This window comes from Pseudorca crassidens, chromosome 8 (genome assembly GCF_039906515.1).
Source record: "Pseudorca crassidens isolate mPseCra1 chromosome 8, mPseCra1.hap1, whole genome shotgun sequence".
NCBI classification, from domain to species: Eukaryota; Metazoa; Chordata; class Mammalia; order Artiodactyla; family Delphinidae; genus Pseudorca; species Pseudorca crassidens.
This window is the reverse complement of record NC_090303.1, coordinates 2331706-2349075: the sequence shown is the minus strand read 5'-3', so window position 1 is coordinate 2349075 and position 17370 is coordinate 2331706. Positions and strand designations below refer to the sequence as shown.

General features: G+C 42.5%; 1 protein-coding gene across 1 annotated transcript in view; it reads right to left on the bottom strand.

The window, feature by feature from the left end:
• LOC137229557 (ATP-binding cassette sub-family A member 13-like) overlaps positions 1-17370 on the bottom strand; it is a 46661-nt gene that overhangs the window by 14075 nt on the left and 15216 nt on the right. Inside the window, 2 exon segments of the mRNA XM_067747624.1 lie at positions 2979-3096; positions 14048-14217. Of these exon segments, the coding sequence (XP_067603725.1) occupies positions 2979-3096; positions 14048-14217 (288 nt within the window).

Genomic DNA, 17370 nt, shown 5'->3' with positions numbered 1-17370 from the left:
ACAAAACCGAAGAATAAATCTGAAGGAAACAGTCACTTTCGACTTCCAAAACACATTGATATTAAGTAAATTCCTGGAAAATGATTTAACTAGTAAACCAAATTTCAACAATTTGCCGAAAAGTATTTATTATCTTATCAATCTCTAATCCACAGGCATTGTGAGCATTCTGGACAGGATAGAGAGGGTGAAAGGAAAATAAAGAAAAACAAAGAAAGAAAAAATTTGAAGAGGGAGAGAAAAGTGAAAATACGATTTTTCAGATTATATTTGGAATCCGGTTGTGATAAAATAAGAAATGTATGTTGGTCTCTGCTCTCAGTTCCTAACACAGGCTCCTAAATTCTCACCGTTTCCTGAGGGGTGGGTGAGACAGGAGCATCTCTTTTTATACTAGTCCTTGTTCCCTACAGGAGAGCTTCTAAGGCTCTTGCAATCTACCAAGTGACAAGAGTGCCTCTGAACACTAATGACATGTCTGGGGCTGGCGCCCCCAGATGGCTTCAGTTCTGAGACAGGCTGGAACCTGGGACCTTTTCTGCAGTGCTTGCAACTGCACCAACGTCTTCCTGGAGCAACAGATACAAAGAAACTATAAGGGACTAAAAATAACTGCACGAATGCACAGTTGGGGCAAATATGAACAAGATACAGAAAGGCCAAAACCCAGCTGCTGCTTCTGAGGTGTCAGGAGCAAAAGCAGGGCCCCACCAGGGGGGCGGGCAGACCACCCAAGCTGCCCCGCTGGTCCCACCCTCAACACATTTAAGGGACCAGCTCACCACTCCCGCCCCCGCCAACGGGAGTGAGCAAGGTCATCGGTTACTTGCTCTCGCTCCCCCTGGTGCAGCCGGAGCCCCAGTAAAGCCTTGCCTGGGTTCCTCACCTGGCCCCTCGTCCATTCCTGTTAACTGAAGAGTCCAAGAGCCCACGTCAGTAACAATTAGACTTGGAACTTTCATCTCCCACCCCACAACCCCAACCTCCAGGGAGTGGAAAAGGGCTGGAGAGGCAGTGTACCACCAATGATCTAACCAGTCACGCCTGCCTAATGGAACCTCCACAAAAACACGAAATGATAGCTTCAGAGAGCCTCTAGCTGGTGACCACATCCACACACTAAGTCCAGAGGGACAGACACTCCGAGCCCCAGGACCCTCCAGACCCTGCCCTGTAACTTGCTCATCTCACTGTTCATCTGTAGCCTTTATGATAAACTGCTAATAGCAAGTGAAGTGTTTCCCTGAGTTCTGTGGACCATTCTAGCAAATCACAGGACCTGAGGAAGGGTTGTGAGAACCCCCGATTTACAGCCAAGTGGGACTGAAGTGTGGAGACCCCGGGCACCCACTCCTTGCTATTGGACTCTGCAGTGAGAGCAGCCTTGTGGGGCTGAGGCCTCACCTACGGGGTCTGTTAGAACCGGATTAAGTCACAGCACACCCAGTTGGGGTCCACGAGAACTGAGAAGTCGCTTGGTTTGGAGAACCCAGACATTTGGTGTCAGAAGTGCTATGAGCAGAGTAGGTTTTCTTTTACACATAAACCACAGGAAACGGCTCAGACAGCAGCAAACCGAAAACGAAGTGGGGTCTTCACTTCAAAACATTAGTTCCCCCTCTAACAGAACGTTGGAGACCTCACTGGAAAAAAATTTTATGAAGGTAGAATGACCCCATGACAGCACCTCATATAAGAAACCCATCCTTGGGTGTTTAAGTTACTCTGGTTTTTTGTTGTTGCATTTGGGTCCATTGTGGACAAAGTGGTCCACCCTGGACAAAAGCGCTGCTTCCTCTCGTAGGAATAACACGTAATGTTTATTATCTCCTCTGAAGAGCTCTTCCTGTATTTTCTGCCAAACGCTTCATTCCATTTTCCTGTATATATTCCATGGGGGGGGAAGTGTGTATATATATATATATATATATAAATTCGAGGTGGGTCCTTAGGGTTGCCAATCTAGCAAATGATAACATAAGATGCCCATTTAAATTTTTACTTTAAGTATGTAAAGTATGCAGTTATTTACCTGAAATTAACATTTAACTGAACGTCCTGTATTTTTCTGGGTGCTGTAGATGGGGTACTGTTAAAAAAAAAAAAAGGAAAGGGCAGGATCGCTATGCCCCGTTTATTGATGAAGTCTGTAGGTATTAACCTGGCTGTGTGAAGACAGGCAGTGAGCTGCCCCTCTGAGAGCCTGGCTTCTCCACTTGTCAACCAAGCTCGTCAAAACCTATAGCCACTGAACTTTCTTTACTGGGGATTTACAAAGAAGAGTTGGCCTAGACTGTGGACATGCTTCATCGTGAACAGAAATAATGCAGCCCAATAATCCAGAAGGTCTGCTATCAAAGCAAGCTAATCATGAGGCCAGAATCGCAGTGTTACCAACAAAGAAAGACCAACCAAGTCTACAGGGAGGAGGAAAGGAATCAGAAGTGTGTGTGTGTCTGTGTGCATATGTCTGTCTGTGTTTCTGTCTGTGTGTGTGTTTGTGTCTGTGTGTGTATGTCTGTCTGTGTCTGTGTGTATCTGTGTGTCTCTGTGTGTGTGTGTGTGTGTGTGTGTGTGTGTGTGTGTGTATTTGTGTGTGTGATACCTGGGGACAGATTTTAAACACAGAGGAAGAGGGAGCGAGAAAGGACGTTAGCAACAGAAGAAAGAGAAGGAGAAGGACCAATGGAGGGAGAGGCCCTGGACCCTCGGAGACGAGGGGCAAGGGCTGCAGCCCCTCTGAGGGTTGTGCCCCAGGGCCGTGAGCGAGGGAGCGGAAATGTAGCCCAGGCTCCCAACCCGCCCCAGGTGCCGGGCCTCGTCCCTGGAGGGGGGTGGCTTTTTCTAAGACTCACAGCGACGGCCACTGGAGGGGGTATGAAGCATGAACAGGATTTTACAGACATCCTGGGTTGTCACGGGGCCCCACCTAAGCCTGTGACCAGGGACGGAGTGGAGAGTTTCAGAGATTTACTTGCCTGGAGTCTTGGATCTTTCTACCCAAAGTTTTTGTAAGTTTCTCGCCTTGTCCATCATTTCATAAACTTCCTGGGCGAGGTCCTATACCTCTTTTAAGAAGGCCAGGTTGTCAGCCTTCTTGTGAGAAGGCTGTTGCAGTTGGGAGCCTAGAAGAACTTTAAATAAATGGAGTAAATACCCGAGTAGAACTCTTCTACAGGCACGAGTTTCCTCAGCAGTTTAAGGAGCTTTACACCCAAGGCCAAAGTGTTCTCAGCTAACCCTGTGCCCGTGTACACTTCCACCAACGCCCCAACGGCCCACTTTACTGGATCTTCGTCCAGAATGGAATTTGTCGTTTTAAAAAACTGTGGCCAATTTAAAATTAGAAAGTTGTCCTCAATCGCCTTATTATCTGTGAGGCTCAACCATTTTATATGTTTACTAGTTACTTCATCTTTTTTCACTTATTCAACACATATTATACCACTTCCCCTGAGCAAGGTGCTGGGAGCCAGCCCAGCAGTGAAAAGGGGCCCTGCACACAGAGGGGATGGGATGAGCCCCCAGTGACGCCTGGTCATTACAAATGCCATTGGGTCGACGCCCCAAGGACAGTCAAACGCAGTGAGATAGGGAGTGAGCAGGAAAGTCTGCAGTGGAGGGAGGGTGGGTCGCCCCCGCCACGGCACAGGGAAGACAGGGTGTCAGGCAGAGGGACCCTTGGGGGACGTCCAGGGAGGGTCGGAAGGCAGCTCCCTGTGAGGGGTCAGCTGGGGGGCAGAAGTGGGGGCGTTGTCAAGACCCAAGTCCGCGGTCACCTGGACACCAAGGACAGAAGTCAGGCTCGGTCACACAGGCTGGCAAGCAGGAGGGGGTGCCACCCACACTGGCTGGTCAAGGCCGTGACCCGGTTTTCTGCTTGGATGTTCCCTGTCTTCTCACGCTTGAAATGCAGCTTCCCTTTATTGAATTTGTAAGAAACATCGTCTCCAGGTTTTGTTTTGTTTTGTTGCCTTTAATTTTATTTTAGCTTTGAGAAATTTGACTACTAGAAGACACTAGTAAATGTGAAATGTGGAAGCATGTGAAGATACAGACCCTCAGCCTCACCTCCCACCTGCTGCCTGGAGCCTGTCCAGGACCCTGCATTTTAACCCACACTTCCTAGTGGTTCTAATACAGACGGTCCTGCGCTCACCCCATGGTGTGGGGAAAGGCACGGTGTTAGAAAGGAAATGACAGGCTCTGGATGGAGTCTCCTGTGCTAACACCAAGACTTAATACCTAACCTAACTGCAGTTACGGCTTTCCCCAGGAATATAACCCTGGTCAGTGTGAAATGTTCTGATCAGCACCAAAGAGGTAATCCCTTCCACCCTCCAAAGAAGGATAATTTGCCACATAGGCCCCTTCTGTCCCCGACACAGGTGGGTGACCTAAGCCTGAAATAATCTTCTTTGTTTGTGGCTTCCTTGTCTTGCCTTTAAAAGTCTCTCCCTTTCTGTAGCCCTTTGAAGCCCCTCTACCTACTAGACAGGAAGCTGCCCGATTCATGAATCATTCAATAAAGCCAACTCGACCTTTAAAATATACTCGGGTGAATTTTTATTTTACAAATATTATGTAATTCTAATGGAAAAATGATGATTAAATTGCTATGTTTTTTCTTAACTTTACAGATATCATGTATGCGGGGAAAAGATTTCTTTTCTAGTAAACAAGAGAAAACATTCTCACGACCTTGAAAGTCAGCACCATCTACCATGTCTACGTCTGATCTCAAATTCAGTGGGGACTTACCTTAATCAGAAAGAAAACACTGATTTAAAATAAAATAGGGAATCATTTCCCAAGTTGCTGAAAGGCTGTTAAAGAAAGCCAGTGTCCAGTCACATTTAGCATATCCGAGAGGAAAAAAAGGGGGAAACTTTTCTTGATTAAAAGATTATAGAACCCATGAGATTTTTTTTAACTCCCAAACCCTTTATTTTACAAATTCCCGAACACGGTGACTGAAGGAAGAGTTGTCAACAGGTAAACCCACTGCAGAAGAAAAGCAAAGCTGCATCTTCCCCAAGCGCACCAGAGACTGTCACCCCTATAAGGAAGTAAAGGAGGGTCAACAAGTGTTTAGTGACGAATAAAATAAATTCAGGGCCTCTCAGGTCAGTCCACTCAGAGACAGAGGGATGAGGCCCAGAGAATCAAAATGAATTTGCCAAAAGCAAGGGGATGGATAGAGCAGAGCCAGGGCCAGGCCCTGATAGCCCGGCGCTGGGTACACTTGACGGAAATCTCACTGTTTCAAGTGTGGTCTTCACCGTGAGTGACTCAGAATTCCAGAAGCACAAGGAATCAGTTATTACTTCTGTTGTGGCCTCGGATTAAAGGATAAAAATGACCCCTGGAGGCTGTGGACAACACTCTCCTGCCTCACCCACACCTGGTCGCCCCCTGGGAACCACAGAATCACCAGATCATAGAGATTGATGTAATTCAAGGGGAGTTTCCCTGTGATAACGACCTGGTTTTATGTTATTTTTCTCATTATTATTCCAAAATTACCTCAATTTGTCCTTAAGACCAGTTATGAACTATTACTAACATGAGAAATGTTTATAGCAGAAAACAATACATAGAAAATCCTGGATTAAATGTGTGTGTGTGTGTGTGTGTGTGTGTGTGTGAGAGAGAGAGAGAGAGAGAGAGAGAGAGAGAGAGAATGCATTCTGCAGCCCCAGGGAAATCCCAGTGCTGTAATAGGATTTGGGAGGAGACCAGTTTCCTCCTTCCTGAGTCCCTTTCTGTGTTCTTCTTATCAGGTGACATTGCTCCCTGCCTGGTATGGGAAGAGCTGTGAATGGAAGAGGGGGACAAAGAAGATCTGATGCAGGAAGACAAGAAAAGGTCTCCTACTGGTCTGGTGGCCCTCAGACCAGTAGGAGACCACCCTCTCAAAGGGCCAGGAACCATCCAGCAGCCCCTGTGCGATTTCATTGAAGGACTTGAGGACAGCAGAGGTGGGAGGGGTTGCTCAGGGCCCTCCCTCAGTCTGCAGATGAGGAAACTGAGGCCCAGTGAGGGTCCCCCAGAGCCAAAATATTTCTCAAGCAACGTCTCCCTTGGAAAGTCATCTTTAAAATGGGATCATAACATGAGCCACCTAATGGGGTTGTTGGAGGGTCAGCAGAGGGAGCCTGTGTAAATTAGCACAGAGTCCAGCTCCCAGCTCTCTTTAAAGAAGAATAAAGGGCAGTCATAATATACCTGATTCTGGGACAGACACATTTTCAGCAAAGGAGCTGCAGGAATAAGCAAACAAGCTAAAGGAATAGGATTATTGTTTCTATGATAAGCTGTGCTAATTTTTCTTATTGGTTTACAAATGAGACAAGTTCTTACAGAGTTAGAATTATTTCTTAAGACAACCAGATCCAAATGTAAAAATAATGCTCCTAAGAATGCTGTCTTGGGTGCCCCACAGCTGCCTTGTGGCCAGTAAGGCCGGCCAGACCCTACCTTCACCGCCCACCTGTAACTCAGGGCAGGTGCATGCAAGGATGTAAAGGGTTTTGAAACCTGTAACAGGTCTAGGGTTTAAAAGAGAGGCAAAGTTTGAGAAACTCACATCTGAGGAAAGAAGAAAGCAAGTAAGAAGTCTTTGGGACTTTCTTTAGATCTATTTTTTTAAAAATCCAAACTCCAGACCAGACACTCTGTCTACACATGCTTAATGGGACTTCAGAGTCTCTGTCCCCAGCACCCTCTTGGTTTCCTCTGCTCGATTCTCACCAGGGATTCCCAAGCCAGTCCCCAAAATGAAGAGCTCCTGTGTTTGTTTTCAGGGTAGGCTGGAGAAATAAGACCTGCAGTCTACTTACCAGTATTGTGCCAATGTCCATTGCCTGTTTTTGTTGTTGTTGTTGTTAACATTTTATTTATTTATTTGATTGTGTTGTGCTGGGCCTTAGTTGCGGCTCACGGGCTCCTTAGTTGCGGCATGCAAACTCTTAGTTGCGGCATGCATGTGGGATCTACTTCCCTGACCAGGGGTCAAACACGGGCCCCCTGCATTGGAAGCACAGAGTCTTAACCACTGGACCACCAGGGAAGCCCCCATTGCCTGTTTTGATATTGTCCTATTGTTATATAAGATCTCACTATTTGAAGAAGCTGAACTTGATGTACTATTTAAAAACTTCCTTTGCATCTATAATTATTTCAAAATGAAAGTTAAAACATGAGCAAAGTCAAATAATAAATGACAAACTCCAGAAAGAATATTTACAACTCATGTCACAGATAAAGGTTTTAACTCCTTAATATGTAAAAAGTCTCTAGAAATCAAGAAGAAAAATAATAAACAAGAGAAAAATTGACAAAGGACATGAAAAATATTTCACAGGAAAGTAAGTATAAATTGTACACAGAGATATGAAAATAGGTTCAACATCCCCCATAATGAGAAAAATGCAATTAAAACTGCACTGAGATATCATTTCTCATCAAGAAATTAATGAGAAATCAGATTGGCAGCAATCTAAAACTTTGACAAGACCCTCTATTTGCCTTACTAGAGAAAGAGATAGCCCCATATTTTGGAAGATAGAGTGCAATATATTACAATCCCCATATAGGAGCATTTGGAAAAGGCCATTAAGATAAAAAAATGTATCTTCACCTGCAGTTCTGCTTCTAAGAATGACTCCTACAGATACATGTACATCAGTATGAAATTGCATAAACCATTAGAAAAATACAACAAAAGGTACAGTTCAAAAGTCAATAGTAGAGAAGCATTAAAGAATCAGAAATATTCAATTTACATAAACAAAGGCAACAAAGAGAACAATAGGAGTACAAAAGAGACGGCGAAAGTAGAAAACAAGTGCAAAATGTAAATCCAATATATTAAAAATAACTGGTCTAAACACTAAAAGGCAAAGACTGTCAGATTGAATAATAAAGAAAGAACCAACTATATGGTGTTTACATTTTAAATATAAAGAAACGGATAGCCAAAAAGTAAAAGAAGATGGAAAAAGATATATCATATAACACTAATCAAAAGGAAGCTACAGTACTTATGTAACTATCGACAAAGTAGACTTCAGAGACATACAACCAGGGATAAAAAGGTTCTATATCACTTTATAATATATTATGCATTATGTATTATAATATAATATTTTATATAGTGGACGTAATGTAATGTGTATATTGTATTTTACATGACACATTGCATATATAATGTGCTGTATGCATAATGTATAATAGAGATAATTGGATAAAATTATATCATGATAAATGAGTCAATATAAAAAAGATTTAACAATCCTAATGTGTATGCACTTATACCAGAGCTCCGAAGTAAATGAAGCAAAAACCAGTAGAACTGAAAAGGAAAACAGAAAAATCCACAATTATGATTGGAGATTTCAAATCCTCCCTCGATTATTTATAGAACAAACAGAAAATTAGTAAAGATACTGAAGACTTAAACAGCACTCCACCCAACAACAGCAGAAGGCAAGTAGTCGCTTTAGGTAACATTAAATATTTATCAAAGGAGATCAGACTCTACGGCCATAAAATGAGTCTCAACAAATTTAAAAAGACCTAAATCACATAGAATTCTCTGACCACAGTGGAATTAAGCATAAATTAGTAATAAAAAGATTTCAGGAAAATCTTCAAATATCTAGAAGCTAAACATTTGACCTACAAATAACCCATAAGTCAAAGAAGAAACCACAGTAGAAATCAGTTAATACTTTTAACTTAATGCAAACAAAAATACAGCAAATCAAAATTTGTGAGATGAAGTTAAGGTAGTGCTCAGAAAGAATAAGGCTTTTAATCTTTATATTAGAAAAGATCTAAAATCGGTGATCTAAGTTTGAACAGAAAGAAGGTAAATAGAGAATACATTAAATTGTACATAAAAGAAAAAGCATCCAGGTAAGAAAGGATAAAGTGAAACTGCATTTCCAGGTGATGTGATCATGTATGTAAAAAATCTTAGGAGATATATTAAAAAGCCACTAGAACTGATTGTCCATATTCAAAATTTTTTAAACAATACCAAAAAACACAAACTATTTAGGAATACATCTAACAAAATGTGTATAAAACTGAAAACTACAATAACATTCCTCAGAGACATTCAAGAAAACCTGAATAAATAGAGATATATATCATGCTCATGGATTAGAAAACTCAGTGTTGCTAAGATATCAATTCTCTCCCAACTAATCTACAGATTAAATGTAATCCCCTGAAACAGCTGGACATCCACATGGAAAAGAATGAAGCTGGACCCCTTACTCACACCATACACAAAAGTCAACTCAAAATGGATCATACACCAAAATATAGGAGCTACAAGTATAAAGTTCTTAGAAGAAAACATAGGAGTAAATCTTCATGATCATGAGTTAGCCAAAGACTTTTAGATATGACACCAAAAGCACAAGCAACAAACGAAAAAATAGATAAGTGGGATGTCAACAAAATACAAAACTTGGTGCTTCATAGGATACAATTAAGAAAGACAACCAACAAAACATGAAAAATTACATGTGAATCATATATCTGTTCAGGGACTTGTATCCAGAATATATATAGGGCTCTTACAACCCAGCAATAAAAAGACAGATAACCCAGTTAAAAATGGGCAAAGAATTTGAACAGACATTTCTCCAAAGGAGATATACAAATGGTCAATAAGTACATGAAAAGGCTATCAACATCATTAACTATTAGGAAAATGTAAATCAAAACCACAAGAGTTACCACTTCACATGGCATCACACACGTGAACAGCTATAATCTGAAGGAAAGAAGCATACGTACTGGTGAGCGTACAGAGACACGGAACCCCTGACACTGACAGTGGGAGGGTAACATGGCGGAGCCTTTGGAAAACAGCCTGACAGTTCCTTAAAATATTAAGTATAGAATTACCATATGACCTCGCATATACTCAAGAGAAAGAAGCACATGCCCATACAAAAAACTGTCCAAGGGTAGCACATGCATAGCAACATTATTCATAATAGCCAAAAAGTAGAAACGACTGATAGGACCATCAACCTCTGAACAGATAAACAAGATAATATGGTATACAATGGGATGTTAACTGATCAGCAATAAAAAGAAGTACTGACACCTGCTATAACACAGATGAACCCCTGAGACATTATGCTACATGAAAGAAGATAGTTACCAAAAACCCAGAGCTGCATAATTCCACTTCAATAAATGTCCAGAACAGTCAGTTCTACAGAGACAGAAAGTCAGTTTTCAGATGCCTGAGCCAGGAGCAGGGGAGACGGTAGAAAAGGAGTGAGCGCTAATTCACACAGGTTTCTTTTCGGAGTGATTGAACGTTTTCTACAGTTGATTGTGGTGATGGTTGCACAACTCTGTAAATATTCTAAAAACTATTTAATTTTATGCTTCAAATGGGTCATTTTCTGGTATGTGATGTAAATCTCTATAAGGCTATCTTTTAATGTAATCCTCATCAAAATCCCAGCAGGCTTTTTTGTAGTACTAAATAAGCTGATTTTAAAGTGTATATGGAAATTCAAAGAAGAGCTAAAATACTTTGGGGGAAAAAAAAACAAAGCTGAAGGACTCATAGTACCTGATTTCAAGACATTTGCCCTAAAGCTATAGTTAGATTGTCGGCCTAAGAATAGTCCTAAAGACCACTGAAATAAAAGCGGGCAAAACCAGATCTGCATGGTATTATCACATCCGTTGGTTTTCACCAAAGGTGCTGACGGCATTTAGTGGGCATAGAATAGTCTTTTCAACAAATGGTATTAGAACAATGGGACAACCATATGTAAGATAAACCTCAACACTTATATCATATAAAAAAATTAACTGAAAATGGATCGTACACCCAAACAAAAGCTAAAACTACAAAACTTCTAAAAGAAACTGTAGTGGGCAATTGTAATGATCTTCAATTAGGCAAATATTTCATTGTTAGAGAAAAATACAAAAAGCACAAACCAGACATACAGATAGCCAAAAGGCACGTGAAAAATGCTCAGCATCACTAATTATTAGAGAAATGCAAATCAAAACACAATGGGGTATCACCTCACAACAGTCAGAATGGCCATCATCAAAAAGAAGAAATGCTGGAGAGGGTGTGGAGAAAAGAGAACCCTCTTACACTGTTGCTAGGAATGTAAATTGGTGCAGCCACAATGAAGAACAATAGGGAAGTTCCCTAAAAAACTAAAAACAGAGCTACCATATGACCCAGCAATCCCACTCCTGGACACATATGCAGAAAAGATGAAAACTCTAACTGGAAAAGATATATGCTCCCCTATGTTCATAAGCAGCACTATTTACAATAGCCATGACATGGAAGCAACCTAAATGTCCATCAACAGATAAATGGATGAAGAAGATGTGGTACATATATACAATGGAATATTACTCACCCATAGAAAAGAATGAAATAATGCCATTTGCAGCAACATGGATGGACCTAGAGACTATCATACTAGCGAAGTAAGTCAGAAAGAGAAAAACAAATATCATATCACACCACTTATATGTAGAACCTAAAAAAAGGATACAAATGAACTTATTTACAAAACAGAAATAGACTCACAGACATGGAAAATAAACTTATGGTTACCAAAGAGGGGGGAGAGGGATATATTGGGAGTTTGGGATTAAGATATATACACTACTATATATAAAATAGATAATCAACAAGGACCTACTAGAGTTCCCTACACAGGCAACTAAACTCAATATCTTGTGATAACCTATAATGGAAGAGGACGTAAAAAAAGAATATACACATTATATACATGTATATATATATATATATATATATGTGTGTGTGTATAACTGAATCATTTTACTGTATACCTAACTAACACAACATTATAAATCAACTATATTTCTATTCAAAAAAGATTTTTTTTAAGGCACAAACCAAAACAGAAAAAGGTGATAAACTGTATTTCATCAAAATGGAAAAAACCTCTGCTTTTCAAAAGACAGGTCAGAAACTTGACAGAAATATTCACAATACATCTTTCTGATAAATGATTTACAATCAAAATATGTAAAGAACTCTAAGAATTCAGTAAAACCAAAAATTAAAAATTAAAAAAATTGTAAAAAGATTTGAACAAGCACTTTATACACAAAAAAATTCAAAGGGCCAATAAACATACGAAAAGACGCTCAACATCACTCATGATTAAGGAAATGCAAATTAAAACTATAATCATATCACACTTAACAAAAAGTATGCATGGCTTTTATGCAAAAATATTATAAAGCTATGAAGTAAATTAAAGGATGTGTCATGTCATTGGATTTGACGCAACTCCAATCAAAATCCCAATACAGTTTTTTCATTGACCTTGACAACAAGTTTGTAAAATTTATATGGGAGAACAGAGACTTCCCTATATACACTATTGATACTACGTATGAAATAGATAACTAATGAGAACCTATTGTAGAGCACAGGGAACTCAGTGCTCTGTGGTGACCTAAATGGGAAGGAAATCCAAAAAAGATGGATTTGAGTATATGTAGAGCTGATTCACTTTGCTGTACAGTAGAAACTAACACAACATTGTAAAGCAACTATACCCCAATTAAAAAAAAAAAAAAAGACCTCGGCCTCAGACACCACTAAGCCTGGGAGGAGCTGTTTTTGGCCATCAGCGTCCAAGGCTCTGAAACAGCCTGTGGGATCACCTGGTGTTGGCAAGTGGAGGTGAGGATGCAGAGTGGACGGGGAGGACAAGGGCCGAGCTCTTTCCCGATGTGGAGACTCCAGTGTGACTGCTACAGCCAGGGCAATAAGGATGGGTGATTGTTACCTCCCACCGTGGGAGGGCTTCCTTACCACCTACTTTAACACTCACAACAGGAGAAGGAGGTGAGTGAGAAGCAGATGCAGAGACAGTAAGGAATTTGCACAGATGCACACAAGGAGTGACAGGGCAGGTAGAGTTTGGGTGCAAAGCCCCACTTTCCCGACTTCAACTACATTCAACTTTCCCACTCTGAGCAATGAAGAGATATAACAAAGACCTGAAATGGAAACTGATCAGCCTCAATCGCTTCTAATTTTCCCAGGAAGGCACTTTCTTCTCCACACATGCAAAAAGATCACCAAGTATTTCAGGGTCATGATTTTAGACTACGTCCAAGTGATTTTCTTAATATCATACTTTTATATTACCTCTCTCAAAAAAATGTAAGAACCGTTGACAAATATTGTACCAGATGTATCCAAAATTATCTAGAAACTTTTCATTCTCTTCTTGTAACTTACAGTTGAAAGTAAGCCAAAGATCACATATTTTAACAGGCTTTACACTTAAATATGTTAGGTTGTTCAACGCCAGAAAGGAGAGAGGAAGCAAAGCCAGATTATTCACAGGAGAAAAACTGAAACTATCTGATGAATCAGTCACTTCCTTTCATTCCTAACTCCGCTGAGAGAAGTTTCCAGAGCCTTCAGGGTGCTCTAAGTTAAAACCCCCTTTATTTTGACTCTTTTCGCACAAAATACCTCCCACTCTTTCTCTTTTTGGTCTTTGGTGCAAACTGTTGCCACAGGCAAACACAAGTCTGGTTCAGCATCTAGAGTCACAACAGCTACTGTCACCTGGTCCAGGTGAGTGACTAGATTGTGTCTCAGCCGCGAACAGGATGCTGGTCCAAAACAGCACAGCAGGAAAAGCCCAGCGGGTAACTCAAACTCATACTTGTTTGGGGGCATTTGGCACCAAAATGAATAGCTGGCTAAGCAGGTGATTTCGAGGTCAGAGTTTTAACCTACAGAAAACAAACTATGACAAGCAAATGGCATCTGCTAATCAGTACTCACTTTGTGATTCTTTTAACAGCAGTGGAAAGTCCTCCTACTGGAAATGAACCGTTACTTGGAGTTGTTTTCATGTGAGTCTGAATTTAATAAAACTGATTTTCTAGTAACTCTAAATTCTGTGTTGTTTATGATCTCTGGCTCATCCCAAATGATGGAAGCTGTACTAAAAGCCTCATGCCTGTTCTATACAGCATCTTCCCATGAATTCTGAAAAGGATGTTTGTGTTTCTCTTACCAAAAATGCTGCTCTGTGGCCCATTCATAGCTTGTGTTCCTGCACCTAGACCCGGTGTTGCAAAGAAGGCCTTGGACAAAGGGGAAAACGCCCCGGCTGGGCAGATCCCGGGGTTGCAAATAACCTGGATGTGGATACAAGGCAGAAATGAGTCCATATGACTGGTCCCAGAAATGGAATACCTAGTGAGTTCGGTAACATGTAATACCCTGTTGTTATATTACTAATCCTGTTGTTTATTTAAAGGAGCTCTGAGCAGTCCAACAGAAAAAAGAAAAAAGGTGAGAAACCGTTTGCAATAACCCCTTTCCCCCAGGGTCTGCACACAGGCTTCAAGCCAGGACGGCTCTGCCTGGCCGCATCTTCCCGCCAGAGGAGTGTTAATATCTCTGTCAGGCACCCTCACCTACAGATGCTGTGAACAAGCTGTAGGCGGGAAGAATCAGAGCAGACACTTCCTCTCGTCTCATACAAAAAATGGAGGAATTCTTAGTCTGGGAAATTTTTCAAGTCTCACACACCTTGGATTCTTAATGTCTAAGTGCAGTTGCTAAAGATGATTTAATGCAAAGATGTTTAGAAAAACTGGATAGGGTCCAAGGTCTTTCAGGACAAATGTTGGTACAATAAGCCACTTCCTGGAGAAAAGGGAACCCTCCTACACTGTTGGTGGGAATATAAGTTGGTGCAGCCACTGTGGAGAACAGTATGGAGGTTCCTTAAAAAACTAAAAATAGAATTACCATGTGACCCAGCAATCCCACTCCTGGGCATATATCTGGGCAAAATCGTAATTCAAAAAAGACACATGCGCCCTAATGTTCATAGCAGCAATATTCACTATATCCAAGACCTGGAAACAACCTAAATGTCCATGGACAGATGAATGGATAAAGAAGATGTGGTACATATATACAATGGAATATTACTCAGCCATAAAAATAAACAAAAGGATGCCATTTGCAGCAACATGGATGGACCTAGAGATTATCATACTAAGTGAAGTAAGTCAGACAGAGAAAGGCAAGTACTATACGATATCACTTATATATGTGGAATCTAAAATATGACACAAATGAACTTAGTTATGAAACAGAAACAGACTCACAGACATAGAGAACAGACTTGTGGTTGCCAAGCTTGTGGGGGGGATTGGGATAGATTGTGAGTTTGGGCTCAGCAGATGCAAACTACTACATACAGGATGGATAAACAACAAGGCCCTACTGTACAGCACAAGGAACCATATTCAATATCCTGGGATAAACCGTCATGGGAAAGAACAAGGAAAAACACAATGTCTCTGTGTATAACCGAGTCACTTTGCTGTACAGCAGAGACTGACACACATTGTAGATCAACTACACTTCAGTAAAGAAATAAAACAAAAATAAGCCACTTTCCTCCATAAAATGCTGGTCACATGGGCCCCCACTCCCCCTTCACATCACCATATGGACAGAAGAGTCGGGGTGCTGACGAGTGCAGACAGCTCAACCAGCACTAACCCAGTATGCTGTAGCTCGTAAAACGCTGGTGAAAGGCTTTCCCCTCCATTCTGGTTTGGTCTGGGCGATAACCTTACTCTCTGGGACTTGGGAACCCGCTACGCCCAGCATTCAGCTCAGTGCTTTGCCCATGACAGTCAGTAAATGTTCGAAGAATGAAGGAAAGACAAATGAGTAGGCTTCTCAGCTGAAGGGGCAGGGGAGTTCTCAACTCAGGACCCGGGCCTGTCCTCGCACTGGAGACCACGAAGGGATGGGGTCACATTCCAGCTAGTAACTGTGATTTCTGTTCCCGTCTCCCTCGGGGACACGCAGGAATGGTGCTCACCTAAACGGGGCGTACAGTAACACCGGTCACCCCAGGACAGCGGGCGTGCGAGAGACGGGCGTGGATGTTTGCTGGTCATCTCCTCTGGGCCACACCCTGTGCCGGGCACAGGCTCGGGACCGGCTTTCTCACTGAGTCCTCGGTGCAGCCCTGAAGGCAGGTAAAATCAGCTGCCTTTATGGAAAAGAGGCTCACAGGGCTAGACCCCTCGCCTGGGCTCACACATCAGGGTGTGGCAGATGGGGCTTCAAAGTGTGGACCTCAGAGATTTGGGCTCAGGACCCCTCTGAGACTGAGACGAAGTCTTCTCTTCCCTGTACACGCTCATCTGCGTCAGCCTCTAAAAAACATCTCCGATGTTCCCAAGGCCACTTCTTCGTCGGGACTGTACTCCTGACAAAAAGTAAGAGCTTGGGTAAATGCTTCAGGACGGGCATCATCCTTTAGCATAAGGAACATCCTAGGCTGCTGGTCCCACGTGCCAGGGCTGCCCTGTAACACACGGCGCTGTAGACTTGATGCTCTGTTATCAGTGATGAAATCACTCAAGATCTTCATCAGCCGCTGCTGACCGGGGTCTGGCCCTCAGTCCTTGACGGCACGTCATCCACCTGTGACACCAACGTTCCTGCCTGCTGTCTTGCCCCCAGCAGCGGTCCCGCCTTACTTCTCCTGCACGTTGTTCCCTGACCTCGGGGCCCATGCAAGGCCCTTTTGTTTGTTGTCTCTTTTCACTTTCCCCTTTGCCTCCCCACTTCCTGCCCAGCCCTTGACGCAAGCCACACCCAGTGCGTTTGCTACAGGTCCTCAAATACGCATGCACACAACCTTGTGAAAGGAGCTTTGTACCCTTGCATTTTTAAAGTATATAAATGACACGCTATTTTTTTAAAAAGACTTTTCCAAAATACCCCTGTCCACTTTCAGAATGCATATTTAGATCAAGACTGACAGTTGAGGACTTCCCTGGAGGTCCAGTGGTTAAGACTCCATGCTTCCATTGCAGGGAGTGTGGGTTAGATCCCTGGTCAGGGAACTATGATCTCACAAGCTGCCCGGCGCGACCAAAAAAAAAGACTGACAGTTGATATAACTGAGAAGGAATTATTTATTCAGGCCTTACAGTTTCTCACTGCAAATTCCACATCACTCTTCATGTCACTGCAGCCTTCCATGTCCCCACCCACTGAGCCGCCCTGGGCAATGGCACCAATGCCCCCGACAGGACATGTCAGCCCTCCCCCTGCCCACGTGGCAACAACACCTGTGACTGCTCACCGTGGCCGCCCTGAGTGCCCCCCACATGGCTCCACGGCCTCCTCCTGTCCCTCTGGCCTGCCCCCCTTGTGCCCCTCACGAGGCCTGGTCCCAGGAGCTTCTCCCCTTCGGGGGTCCTCCCGGCCACACGGAACACAGCTCCTGAGCCCCTCCTGTGTGTCCT